Source organism: Nannospalax galili, unplaced genomic scaffold (assembly GCF_000622305.1).
Source record: "Nannospalax galili isolate Female #2095 unplaced genomic scaffold, S.galili_v1.0 scaffold529, whole genome shotgun sequence".
Lineage (NCBI taxonomy): Eukaryota > Metazoa > Chordata > Mammalia > Rodentia > Spalacidae > Nannospalax > Nannospalax galili.
In genome coordinates this window covers 2,129,949-2,143,764 of record NW_008360309.1, presented here as the reverse complement: position 1 = coordinate 2,143,764, position 13,816 = coordinate 2,129,949, and the positions used below count along the sequence as shown (strand labels likewise).

At 53.7% G+C, this 13,816-nt stretch overlaps 2 protein-coding genes across 2 annotated transcripts in view; both read left to right on the top strand.

The window, feature by feature from the left end:
- Sin3b (SIN3 transcription regulator family member B) overlaps positions 1–1,253 on the top strand; it is a 43,009-nt gene extending 41,756 nt beyond the window's left edge. The window contains exon 19 of the mRNA XM_008824644.2: positions 68–1,253. Coding sequence (XP_008822866.1) covers positions 68–298 — 231 coding nt within the window. The 3' untranslated portion in view covers positions 299–1,253. The remainder of the gene's footprint in view (positions 1–67) is intronic.
- Positions 1,254–4,959: 3,706 nt separating this feature from the next.
- Positions 4,960–6,851, top strand: F2rl3 (F2R like thrombin or trypsin receptor 3). The gene is made up of 2 exons (XM_008824643.2): positions 4,960–5,083; positions 5,347–6,851. The coding sequence occupies exons 1-2, from the start codon at positions 4,978–4,980 to the stop codon at positions 6,423–6,425; spliced, it is 1,185 nt and encodes a 394-aa protein (XP_008822865.1). The 5' UTR covers positions 4,960–4,977; the 3' UTR covers positions 6,426–6,851.
- The last annotated feature ends 6,965 nt before the right edge of the window (positions 6,852–13,816 follow it).

Here is a 13,816-nt window from a genome sequence, read left to right as displayed (position 1 = left end):
CCCTTCCTGCCCCTGAGCCCCGGAGCCCTGCCCCGTCAGCCCAGTTACTGACGTCCCCGCCTCACAGGTGCAGCCCCTGGTGTTGCTTCGCCACCACCAGCACTTTGAGGAGTGGCACAGCCGGTGGCTGGAGGACAACGTGACCGTGGAGGCAGCAGGCCTGGTGCAGGACTGGCTGATGGGCGAGGAGGACGAGGACATGGTACCCTGCAAGACACTTTGCGAGACAGCGCACGTCCACGGGCTGCCGGTCACCCGCTACCGTGTGCAGTACAGCCGCCGCCCTGCATCACCCTGAGCGCTGGCCCTAGCCACCCTGTGCCAGACCTGACCCACCCAGCACTTGAACCCTGGGGCATCCTACTGCCTACCTGCCAAAAGCTTCGATGGTGGGCAGCTGGCACCACCCACCCTGGATGACCCATTGTGCAAGTTGTGCACTTGGAAGGGGTCTCTGGCACTAAAAACCAGGTCCCAGAAAGTTATGTCCCCTGGGAGCTTGGGTGTCATCTGCACAGCCAGGGCTTTCTGTCACTTGGGGGGGGGGGCGCTGCAGCTGAGCCGGAGTACCATGTTGACCTCCCCTAGAGCAGATAGGAGCAGAAGGTCCCTGCCTGGTTAGACCAGACCCAGAGGTGATATGGAAGGGTGTCCCCATAGGGGAGGGAGCTCTGGCCACAATCCCACAAGAGTTCAGGAGGTCCCTGTGGGCCTGCTTGAGGCATTGGATGTTCTAGAAGCATTCGCACACGTTTATTCCTTCATGTGCTAGCAGCGATGATAACTTTTGCAGCAGCAGGTCCCTTGGCTTCACACAATTGAGACTTCCCTGTGGACCCTGGAGCCCATCTGACCCCTGTCCCTGTGGCTGCCCTCCACTGAGCCACAGTGCTGTGCCAAACCGAAGGCTCCAGGAAGCAGACTTGCTCTATGTTTCCTGAGGAACTTAAGGCCACCAGACACTTTTGACCCCAGGCCTGGGCCTTGGAGAGCCGTGTTCCTTGGGGCCTACCCTATTTCCTGAGAAGGGAGTTCCCTGTGGGGGACCCTGAGCAGCCTCCCAGCCCCTGTGGGCCTCTATCCCCAGCAGGCAGCCCAGGCACCCCAAGCATGCTTCTGGGGAGCCGCTCTTTTCCAGTTTTGAGGAATTTCTGTTCTGGGCTTGACTTCCTTCGCAGCTGTTTTGAATGTAGTTTTCTTTTTCTATTTATTTGCACATTAAAGTTGAAAGCTAAATGTTGACAGGAAACAGATTCTGCTAGTCACTTCCTGCCAGAATCCCACTGGTCTCGCCCACAAGTGAGTGGTGAATGGGTGTCAGACCACCAGACCAGAGGTGGACATCCACAGGAGTCATAGCACATCTTTCAACCTGGAGTGTGCTTTCTAGAATATTCAATTCTATTCTTCACATCCAATAGAAATATACACCAGAGTATTCTGCCTGTAAAACCCAGTTTGGGGCCAATGAGATGGCCTAGCAGATAAGGGTGCTTGCTGCCAGGCCTGACGGACCCAAGTTTCACTCCTGGGACCTATGTGAAGGAGAACACTGATTCCCTGCAAGTTGTCCTCTAGGTTTTACACACACACACAATATATCAGTAAGATTCTAACAGGATTTGATGACCACCCTGTTGGCTCCCCCAGCTGTGTCCTGATGCTGCCCTCCCTGCTGATCTTGAAGCCACTGTACCACCATGTTTCTGAGGTTACATTGTCCACTCAGGAACTGCCCCCAGTGTTCCCCATGGGCCTGCCCACCTAGACTGCCTTGTCCATCCATGGGACTGGGTGCCATCCTATCTTCTGCCTAGGGAACTGTCGACACTAAGACCACAGCACTTACAGGAAGGCTGGAGTGAAGACACCTGAGTGTGGAACCAGCCTGCAATTTCATCCCTGACCCAGAGTCCCATGCCTCACCCACTGGGTCTCATCTCCCACCCACAGAATCCTTGCTGGGTCCCATTCCTGACCCACAGAACCTTGAGCCCAAAAAGGACTTATGCCACCTTGTTGGTGGGAATATAGAACACAGCGATGCCAAGCTGTCCCTGGTGGAGACAGCAGCACCATGACGACCTGACCCACACCAATCCCTCTCACGTGAAGTTGTTGAGGCTCTGTGGGTGTCTTCAAACCCATGCCATGCTGTAAGGCCTGGCGAGTTCCTGTCCCTACCCTGGAGTGTGGGACAGTGGGGTGCGCTAGCAGTCTTTCCAGAGGTAATATGGGGGTTCTAACAAGACCCCATGAGTATTCATTCTGTATGTGCTGTGATGTCTGCCCCCCGCCTGACAGTAAGGCTGACAGTGCACGCCTGCCATCCCAACTCAGGAGGAGAAGAACTTCAAGGCTAGCCTGGGCTGCATAACACCCTGGCTCTCACAAAATTATTTGAACTGTGATAAACATGCACACAAAATGTCTCATCCATTTGTTAGGTACACCAGTGACATAAAAATATTCATATTGGGCCAGTAAGATGACTCAGTTAAGGCACTTGCCCCCAAGCCTGATGACCACAATTGACTATCTGGGACCAACATGGTGGAAGGAGAGAACTGACTCCCACAAGTTGTCTCTTGACCTCCAAAGTCTTGCTGTGGCACATGCCCACACACACAAAAATAAACATCCAGTCTATAATTTTGTGTGTGTGGGCATGTCCACTTGGAGGACTTGAGTTGTGTGTGCCACCATTTCAGTGCATACCAGATCTCCCTACCCCAGGGTCCCCCACTCCTGGGCGCTGTTCATGCCCACGGCTAAATTTCCTGGCTAGATTTTCACACCAGTTGCCCGGATTGAAATTGACATGGGTGCTTAGAAATGAGTAGGAAACCTTGCCCCTGGCTGTGCTTTCAGACCTCAGTTCCCCTCCCAGGGCTGGGGACCCCACAAGACTGCTCCGTCACCTCCTGCTGGATTAGGACTCTGTAAGGCAGAAAAGGGCCACACTGGGCCTCCTCCACTTCCCTAATTGATCTCAAATGTTCAGGAATTTTGCTGTTCCTAGAACCCAGCACACCCTCAGCCCTGAGCACACCTAACCCAAGACAGGCCCTGAGGGCTCCATTTGGGTTTGTTTCATTTGAGTTTTGGTTTTTGGTTTTTGGGGTTTTTTTTTGTCTTTTTGAGACAGGGTCTCCCTGCAGTGTAGACCATGTTGGCCTTGAACTCAGAGATGTGCCTGCCTCTGCCTCTTGAGTGCTAGGATTAAAGGCATGCACCATGACACCCGGCTTTCATTTTGCTTTGTTTTTAACAATGTTTGACATGAACCCAAGGCATCAAGTATGCTTGGCAAACACTATGGCACTAAGCTACATCCCCCAACCCCAGGACAGACATGATTAAGGACTGTGTACCTACCTCTGAACCTCACCCTCCTCCTGCCCCTCCTTCGCCTCTTCCCCTCCCCGACTTCCCCTCTTTCCTCCGCCCCTCCCCCTCCTGCTCCTCCTCCTCTTCCTCCTGCTCTTCTTTCTGCTGTTCCTCTTACTCCTGCTACTTCTCCTCTCTCTGTCCTCTTTCTCCTCTCTCTCTCTCTCTCTCTCTCTCTCTCTCTTTCTGCATGTGCATGTATGTTGAGACCAGAGGTCAAATTCAAGTGTCCTGTACCTTTTTTTTTTTTTTTGTCTTTTTGAGACAAGGTCTCCCTGTAGCCCCAGCTGGCCTGGAACTTGCTATGGACTAGAACTCACAAAGATCCGCCTGCCTCTGCCTCCCGAGTGCTGGGACTACAGGCGTGCGCCACCATGCCAGGCCTCTGCTACTGTTTCAAACCTTATTTTTTGAGCAAGGAGAGTGCCTCACTGGCCTGGAGCTCACCAATTCCCAGGGACCCTCCTGCCTCAGCCTCCAAACACTGGGGTGACAGTACCCTCCACACAAAGCTATTGGTCTCCTCATCTACAGAGTCTCCATTGAACTGAGCCTGTGATGTATCTGAAACTAGAGGTTCAAAAGCATCTCAGGGCTCCTCTGGCCTGGCCACCTTCCTTGAAGTCCCCCTTTGGGGCTGAAGGTGGGTCAGGACAGGAGCAGAGAGGCTTTGAGAGCCAGTGACAGGTACCTCTGAAGGAGATACCACTCAAGGACCCCAGACTGTGCAGGACGGCAGATAGTCAGTGTCAGGGTCTCTGTGTGGAGACCCCTCAGCTTTCATCAACGGACCCCGGACTCACACAGCAGCTCCATTCTCCAGGCCCAGGGAAGGTGCTGGAGTAGAGGAGGCACCCATAAGGATTGGCGTAATCTGGGGAGCAGCAACTGTTGGCCTGCTTTTTACAGTTTTTATTGCATTTATTTATTTTGTGGGGGTGGGTGAGGGTGTGCATCTATGTGGCTGTCAGAGGACAACTTGCAGAGTTAGTTCTCTCCTTCCACCATGGGGGTCCTGGGGATGCAACTCACATCGTCAGGCTTGGCAGCAAGCACCTTTACCCACTGAGCTCTCTCGTTGGCCTGCTCTGACAGAGCCAGAACTCCCTGGAACAGGCTCTTGTCTTGCCAGCCAGAGATAGGAAATAGGGGGCGGCTTCAGGAAGGAACAAAAGCCCCTCATAAGGATGACATGGAGGGCTGGCCCAGTCATCCAAACAGGAGCTATGGATGTGACTGACCAACAGGAAGTGGTCACTTGACCCACATGCTTCGTGGGCTGGATAGGAGCTGGGGATGGGGGTTACAGCCCGGGACTTTCCTCTGAGGTTTGCACCTTGGAGGCACAGAGGGACCTGGGCAGGTCATGCTGACGTCCTGAGCCTCCCTGCCGCCTCCCACAGGCACCAGGGTGAGTACCCAGACCCTGGTGGGTGGGGGCAGGGCTGTGCTATGGGGTCATCTCCTGAGGCACCCAAGGCACCTTGTGCTCCCTGGCTAGGCTCCGGAAGCTGGGGGTGGGGTTGACCAGGCAGGAAGCCCCAGGCTGGAACCCAGAGTGAGCTATTGGAACCTGTCCCTGGCAGCATGCAGTGGCTGCTGCTGTGGCCCTTGGTCCTGGGGTTCAGCTTCGCAGAGGATACTCAAGTCTCCAGCGACTATGATGATGGGGATAGCATTGGAGGGGGCCGCGGTGAGTCACCCTACCCCTTATTCTGTGTGCTGGATTAGCTGGGGACAGGAAGCACAGAGTAAGGATGGGAACGTGCATGACAGAATTCTAGCCAGGTCCCTCAGCCTTGAACTGGGGTGGGCCATTTCCATCTATCATCCTGGTGTTCCTGAGGGCTGGAATGGAGACCCTGGGGCATGTAAAGTGCCAGGGGCTCTCAAAGTCGTCCTGCCTGCATCTCCTGTCCCCAGGAGGGCTTGACTGATGTCCCCTCTCTCCTACAGAAGGCTCTTTGGGATCCTCAGTCAGGTTCAATGACACCAAGTCCCCAGTTCAGCTTCACCCACGTAGCTTCCCAGGCAAGTCCTGCACCAACAACAGTGACACACTGGAGCTCCCGGCCAGTTCCCAGGCACTGCTGCTGGGGTGGGCGTCCACCAGATTCGTGCCAGTTCTCTACGGGCTAGTGGTGACTGTGGGGCTGCCTGCCAATGGGCTGGCACTGTGGGTGCTGGCCACACGGGTGCCCCGCCTGCCATCCACCGTGCTCCTCATGAACCTGGCTGCCGCCGATCTGCTGCTGGCCCTGGTGTTGCCACCTCGCCTGGCCTACCACCTGCGGGGCCAGCGCTGGCCCTTTGGGGAGGCGGCTTGCCGGGTGGCCACAGCTGCCCTCTATGGCCACATGTATGGCTCAGCGCTGCTGCTGGCTGCGGTCAGCCTGGACCGCTACCTGGCCCTGGTGCATCCTCTGCGTGCCCGGACACTGCGTGGCCATCGCTTGACCACCGGGCTGTGTGCCACCGCCTGGCTCACGGCAGCCGCCCTGGCCTTGCCTTTGACTTTGCAGCGACAGACCTTCCGGCTGGCTGGCTCTGACCGTGTGTTATGTCACGATGTGCTGCCCCTGTCCACGCAGGCCTCATACTGGCGACCAGCCTTCACCTGCCTGGCCATCCTGGGCTGCTTCCTGCCTCTGCTGACCATGGTCCTGTGCTACGGGGCCACTCTGCGAGCGCTGGCAGCCAGTGGCCGGCGCTATGGCCATGCACTCACGCTGACCGCCCTGGTGCTGGCCTCGGCCGTAGCCTTCTTCACACCCAGCAATGCACTGCTGCTGTTGCACTATTCGAACCCGAGCCCGGAGGTCTGGGGCGATCTGTATGGTGTCTACGTGCCCAGCCTGGCACTCAGCACCCTCAATAGCTGCGTGGACCCGTTCCTGTATTACTATGCCTCCGATGAGTTCGGGGACAAGGTGCAGGCTGTGCTGTGCCGCCAGCCATCAGGCAGCAGCACCTCGAAAGCTTCTGGGGAGGCCAGAAGCCGAGGAACAGCCATTTGTTCCTCTACACTTCTGTGACAGTGCCTGTGGTGCCTCAGAGGTTGGCTGTGGGGGAAAGGGGCATACAGGGTGGATAGGATCCGCCAAAAGCTCACATCCTTCCTGGACCCTCAGAACGTGACCTTATTTGGAAAGTCAGTTGATGGAACTGTTACTCATCAGGTTGAAGTCATGATGGAGGAGGGCTGGTGGCCAGTGTCCTTGTAACAGGAGAGATGGGTGTAGTGGCACAGGCTGTCACCCTCAGAGTCTCAAAAATATCAAAAGAAGACAAGACATAGTGATAGAGAACCAGAACATGTGGCTACAGAAGCACAGAAGTTATGGAACCACAAGTTAAGGGATGCCAAGGGTGGTTGGGGTCACTGGAAGCCAGAAGTGGGCCTGGGGGTGGGTTCTTCTTAGCATCAGAACGACCCAGCCATGACCACCTTGACTTTGGACTTCTGCCTCTCAAATTATGTCAATAAATCTCTGTATGTTCTCTCTCTCTCTCTCTCTCTCTCTCTCTCTCTCTCTCTCTCTCTCTCTCTCTGTGTGTGTGTGTACATGTGTGTGTGTGTGTGCAAGTGCGGGGTGCATTCACCTATGTGGGCACATACGGAGGCCAGAGGTTGATGTGGAAATGTGTCCTCTCAGTGAGCCTGAAACTCACTCTTTTCCCATAGACTGGCTGGCCAGTGAGCCCCCTGAATCTGCCTATCGACCTCTTAGCACTAGGGTTACAGGTACACAACCATGCCTGGTTTTTAATGGGTTCTGGGGTTCCAAATTCAGACCCTCATACTTACATAGCAAGCACCTACTGAGCCATCTCGCCTACCCACTGTGTTTTTGTAAAGCTTTGTTATATCTATCCTAAGACACTAAGAGAGGGGGGTATGTAGATTCCTGGACCCACCCAGCTTCTCAGTTCTGCTCTTGGGAGCCCTACATTTAACAAGGTCCTTCATGGGCCAGTGAGATGGCTCAGTGAGTAAAGATGCTTGCTACAAAGCCTACAGACCTGAGTTCAATCCCCAGGTCCAAGGTGGGAGGAGAGAACTGGCACCTACAAGTTGTCCTCTGTCCTACAAGCCTGCTATGACACACACGGGAAGGTCCCTTGTGTCTGAGGTCAGTACTCCTTCCTCCCCACACCCCTTGCCCTGAAAGGCTGGTTGCAGGTGGAGCAATGGAGTCTTGGGGACCCCTGGCTGCTAGGTGCAACCTGAGTTCTGGTTTTGGCCTGTGGGCCACCAACCAGTCATCATGCCTCTGAATAACTTACTTCCAGGTCCTGCAGACAAAAAGGCTTGCACCCCAGGATTGGCACTAGATTCCTGCTGTTTCTAGAAGGCTAAAGATCACCTGTGGAGCTGGGTGCAGTGGAACAATCTCAGGAGACAGAAGCAGGTAGATCTTTGTGAGTTCAATGGCAACCTGGTCTACATAGTGAGACCCTGTCTCAAAAAAACAAAATCAAACCAAACAAAAAGATCACCCGTGACTCTGCCAACATCTTTTATATATATATATATAAATTTTTTTGGTCTTTTTGAGACAGGGTCTCCCTGTAGCCCCAGCTGTCCTAGAACTCATTATGTAGAACAGGCTGGCCTTGAACTCACAGAGATCTGCCTTCGCCTCCCAAGTGCTGGGATTAAAGGCATGTGCCACCATGCCCAGCACATCTTTTTTTATATATTTTTTTAAATTTTATTTTATGTGTATGAGTGTATTGCCTGCGTGTATGTGAGTGCACCTGTGTCGTGCAGTGCCATGGAGGTCAGGAGAGGGCTTTGGATTCTCCTAGAACTGGAGTTAAGGATGGTTTGTAACCACCGTGTGGTGCTGGGAATTGAACTTGAGTCCTCTGCAAGAGCAGACAGTGCTCTTAACCACCGAGCCATCTCTCCAGTCCTCTGCCAACATCTTTTATTTCACCAGCTGCCTCTACAGCATGGGCTGAGCTTCACTAGGGGCAACCTTCAGGGCTGGGCTCTGGTTGGCTGGCAGATGTGGGCCCCAGATGTGTAGTGTGACAGCCTAGGGACTTGCCCTTTGAACCCAAGTGGGGTCTTCATGCTGACATCAGGATCCTGTGCTGAATGGCTGAAATATATACCTTCCCCAACAATGGGAAATGGCTTCTCCCAGCCTCCCAGAGAGAAGGTAGGTAGGGCCAGGACACAGCTTCACGTACTGGCCCAGGAGCCTCTGGGAAGGAGACCGTCCTCCAGGCTCCAGGAGATAGATACCGTGGTGGGGAGGTCCCAGCCGGAGCATAAAGTTGGGGTGCACTCTGGGAGCCACAGATTTTCCCTGCCTGGTCCTGTGCTGGCCAGATAGAACACCCAGCTGTTCTTGGGCAAGTGCAGGGGTCCAGGACTATGACAGCCATGGGGACAACCTGGCGTCCAGTTTCATGGGGCTCAGGGACAAATGCTTTGTGTTTCAAAAGTGGCCTGTTGGCCAGGCATGGGTGACCCATCCAGCAGGCCTATGGGGGTTGATGGCCTTCAGCTGCTCCAGCTGTCTCACACTACACTCGCTGACTGATGAAGTACCCACACCTCGCTATAGGCCAGCTGGGTCCCACGCATGCTGTGGGTGTCTGGAATTCTAAACAGTGCTTTAGCTGGGGGCCGGTGGCCCTACTCTGGAAAGAACAGGACAGGGCAGACACTGGGGAGATGGACAGCTAATCCCTCATACATAAAGGAGATCCTGTGCCAGGATGCACCGTAGTTTCACCAAGTCACTGGCCTGGTACTTAGAAAAACACAAAAGTTGAAAAACCTCCACCATAAGAACACTGGTGTTTATAGGTTTAAATCATTCCAGGAAGTTTGGACTTATGAGTGCCTTGACAGACTCTCAGACCTGCTCAGCCTTCAGCAGAGACTTGAAGAGAGTGGGAAAGGAGATGGCATACCCCAAGGCTGCACCAAATCAGGCAGGCACCCTACCACCACCCTGCATACTCCCTGAACCCCATCAGACTGGTCCTTTGTACATAACCCAGGTGCTTAGCCCTGCATTCTCACTTCACACACACACACACACACACACACACACACACACACACACAGCCCAGCCCCCTTCCCTCAGCTCCGCACCACCGGGCTCCTCTGATGCCCACAGTCCTTCAGTCCTCGTGCAGTGACGTGCTGTGTTCAGAAGGCTTTCCCATCTTCCCACCTTTGTCTGGTGACCCTTCTCTGACTTCAAGAGGACACCTTTTTCTAGAGTCAGAGGGGCGAGGAGGTAGGAGGTTGGACAGTGATGGTGACAAGCCCCCTCTGCCCCCACACACTCTCAGGGACCAGGGACCCAGCACAGTACTCTGGTGAGAAGGCACTCTCTCTGTGTGCTCACAATGTAGAAGCTGAGAAGCAAGGTCTGGAACCAAGTGTGATGTGGCAGGTGATAGGGTCCCAGGGTGGAGTTAGGCACAATGGCAGGACCAGAGTGCTGGCCACACACACACCTGGCTGTTCTCAGCCCCACCTCCAGCCTTGACCATCCTGGCCTCAGCTGTGTCCAACAAGAATCTCTGCCTTCCAGATGGCTCAGCGGTTAAGAACACTGGTTGTTCTTGCAGAAGACCCGGGTTCAAATCCCAGCACCCACATGTTAGCTAACAACTATCAACAACTCCAGTTCCAGGGGATCCCACAGCCTCTTCTAACCTCCTCAGGCATTGCACGACACGGGTACACTTACCTACATGCAGGCAATACATGCGTACACATAAAATAAAAATAATAAATAAGGGGCTGGAGAAATGGCTCAGCAGTTAAGAACACTGGTTATTCTTGCCAAAGACCCGGGTTCAAATCCCAGCACCCACTGGCAGCTAACAACTGTCCGTAACTCCAGTCCCAGGGGATCCGACAGTGTCTTCTGACCTCTGAGGGCATTGCACGACACAGGTGCACTGACCTACATGCAGGCAATACATGCATACACATAAAAAATATAAATAAATAAAATTTAAAAATTAATAATAAATAGATAATTTTAAAAAAAATCTCTGCCTTCCTCTTCATTCACATGGGAAACATGGGAAGGTGCCAGTGAGCCTGTGCCTGATAAGACACAAGGGGCCAGAGGGTCTGCTTGAGAGGGTAGGAGGCCTTACTTGGTGCATAGCTCCAATGTCACCTTGTGATGCTGGTCAGCCATTGGGTTGTTGTTGTCAGCCAGGCACCAGTCCCCGTCTCCTCAGAGGAGGAAGTGGGCACAGGGGTAGGTGACCCTGGCCTGGCGTTCCTGAAGAATTACAAGTAGCTGGAAGGCTGGCTTGGCCACGGGATCAGGCATGATGTAAGTGATGTCAATCTGGGGGGTGCTAGAGGATTGAAGGTTTGAAGCTCAGGGGCCCCAACCCTGCCCCATGGGTAGAGAGGGTAGGGGGAGAGAAAACCGGTCACTGGAAAGGTGAGGGTGACTAGCATAATGCTGACAGTGACAGTGATGGATTGCTGTTTGGCCTCAAAACCACTGCGGGAAAGTCAAGTGTGGCGGCTCACACCTCCACCAGCATCTAGGAGGCTGAAGCAGGAGGGCTCCAAGACTGAGGCATCTGGGCTACAGCCTATCTCAAAGCATCAAAGGTGCCGGTGAAGTGACTCCGTGGGTGAGGACACTGCTAAGCCTGACAACCTGAGTTTGATTCCTGGGACCCACATGGTAGAAGGAGAGAACTAACTCCCACAAACTGTCCTCTGGCTGACATATGCACACTGTGGCATGAGAGGCAGACAGACAGACAGACACACAAATGCAAAATGAAAATGCAAAAATCGTTACAAGCTGGGCATGGTGGTGCACACCTTTAATCCCAGCACTTGGAAGGCAGAGGCAGGCGGATCTCTGTGAGTTTGAAGCCAGCCTGGTCTACGTAGTGAATCCAGGACAGCTGGGGCTACAGGGGGACCCTGCTTAAAAAAAACCAAAAAAAAAAAAAAAAAAAAAAATCCTTACAAAACAAACAAAAAACACCAACAAACACAAAGCCACTATATAGGGTGAATTGATTAGTGATGTCTGTCAAGAACATGAAAAGGCAACCATTAATTAGTGATGTCTGCCAGCAAGACCTGCTCCCTGTCTTCCCTTTACAAAATTGCAAATAAGTGGCTAGAGAGATGGCTCAGCCAGTGTTCTGTTCTTGCAGAAGACCCAGGTTCAAATCCAGCACCCACATGGCAGCTGACAACTCTCTTAACTCCAGTTCCAAGGGATCCCATAGTGTCTTCTGTCCTCCGAGAGTAGTGTGCAACACGGGTGCACTTACTACGTGCAGGCAATACACGAATACATATACATTTTTAAAAAAATAGTTTTTTTTTTGTCTTTTTTGAGACAGGGTCTCCCTGTAGCCCCAGCTGTCCTAGAACTCACTTTGTAGACCAGGCTGGCCTTGAACTCACAGAAATCCGCTTGCCTCTGCCTCCCAAGTGCTGGGATTAAAGGCGTGTGCCACTATGCCCGGCTAAAAAAATATTTTAAAAAAATCTGCAAATAACCACCCAAGATGATAGCCCCAGCCACGTTAAAGGGACAAGGTTGGGGTGGCCTGGGAGCCTTTAGCTACAGGGAGTCCCTGGATCTCACCAGTTCCTTTGCAAGCCTTGGGGAGGGGGACCCACCCCTCATTTCCATTCTGAGAACCAGGCTCCCAGTACTTGTTCAGTGGCCTTGGGCGGTGGCTGTGGTTCTCCAAACCAGTCCCTGAGATCCTGGCTGGTAGACATTCGGGCCTGGGGCCAAGTGGTACCCACACCATCCCTTGGGGCAGAGGGGACAGCCTCAGCAGAGGGGGCAGTATCAGGAGGAGGGGCTAGAGATTTGGGGGTTACACAGTGGCACTGCACTTCGGAAGTGACCAGGCCTGAACTGGGTCGGGGTGAGGGAAAAGCCACACCTGCCTGCCCCACACCCTGCTGTGCGGCCTCAGGCTGAGGTAGGCCTTTCTCTCTGGAGCCTGCTTCACCCATCCCTTGACCCCTTCCTAAGACCTTCCCACCACACCCCAGATCCCTCCTTCCCTGACACTCCCTGGGGACCCATCCTCCTCAAGCCTCTCCTTCCACCCCATGCACCTGCCAGGACATCTCCCTGGGGACCCCTGTGTCGCTATGCCACCAGCATCCTCCACCTTCACCTCCGAGGACCCTTCGCATCTCCCATCCTGGGCTGGCTCCACACCCTTGTGCAGAACTCTAGGAACTTTGAAGGAAAATGAATCAACCCTTTGGGACTCACAAGCTGTCCTCAGTTGCACCCTCACCCCAAACCCACCATGCACAGGCCCTCTGTAGATCTCAGGGTAGCCTCTGCACTCCAACAGGTGTAGCCGGGCTTCCTTTCTGAGCCCATTATGGGGGAATTCTAGGCAGGGGTTTACCATGGAACCATGCCTGTTTCTCTCCTTTTTTTTGTCTTTTTGAGAAAGGGTCTCCCTGTTTCCCCAGCTGGCCTGGAACTCACTATGTAGACCAGGCTGGCCTCGGACTCACAGAAATCCGCCTGCCTCTGCCTCCCAAATGCTGGGACAAAAGGTGCAGGTCGCCACACCTGGCCGCCTTTTCCTTTTTTGAAGTCTCATGTAGCCCAGTCTGGCCTTGAATTCACTATGTAGCCAAGGATGACCCTGAACTCCTGATCCTCCTGCCTCCATCTCCCAAGTGCTGGGATGGCAAGCATGTCACCATACCTAGCTTACACTCTGGTGTCGAGTCCTCATTCTCTGGCTCTCTGGGGCAGACCTCTGAAGCTCCTCAAATTACAGCAGTGATCCCCCAAGAAACTTGTGTCCAATTGAACATGCTGTGGAGTATGATGACTCCCTCTTGTCCACTAGAACCCACCTCAGTGGTGCCATGTGCTGAAGAATCCACTGTTTCCTCTCTGATCCCAGGGGCTGCCTGGGAGCTGTCCTCGTTACTGATGCCCAGCATCACAAGAGAGGATCAGCGGGCACATCGACAGCCTAAGAACATCAAGACGAGGATTCCAAGTGAGGAGCTGGGCATGGGGGGCACAGCTGAGATCCCAGCACTCAATGCCAACACAGGAGGATGGGCAGTTTTAGGCCAGCTGATTAACAGAGTGGTCTCAAAAATAACACCACCAACCAGCAGCAAATATCCCCAACAAAACGACAGCAACAAACTGCAGAAACAGGCCTGGGGCTATAACTTGGTGGAATGTCTATAGCTCAGCTGGTAGAGTGTAGCTCAGTTGGTAGCCTGTGGTTCAGTTAGTGTAGTAGTGCTTGTGGCTGAGTTGGTAGAGTGCTTGCTTGTAGCTCAGTTGATAGAGTGCCTGTAGCTCAGTTTGGAAAATGCTTGCCTAGGACACCCAAAGCTCTGGGTTCCATCCCCAGAACCGCACAACCAGGCTTATTGGCACACCGC

What these genes read in the sequence shown, in the direction of transcription:
- F2rl3 (XM_008824643.2), top strand. Translation starts at nt 4,978, where the DNA reads ATGCAGTGGCTGCTGCTGTGGCCCTTGGTCCTGGGGTTCAGCTTCGCA. An exon ending in TAGCATTGGAGGGGGCCGCG is followed by an intron (nt 5,084 to 5,346) that starts GTGAGTCACCCT and finishes TCTCTCCTACAG; the next exon opens with AAGGCTCTTTGGGATCCTCA.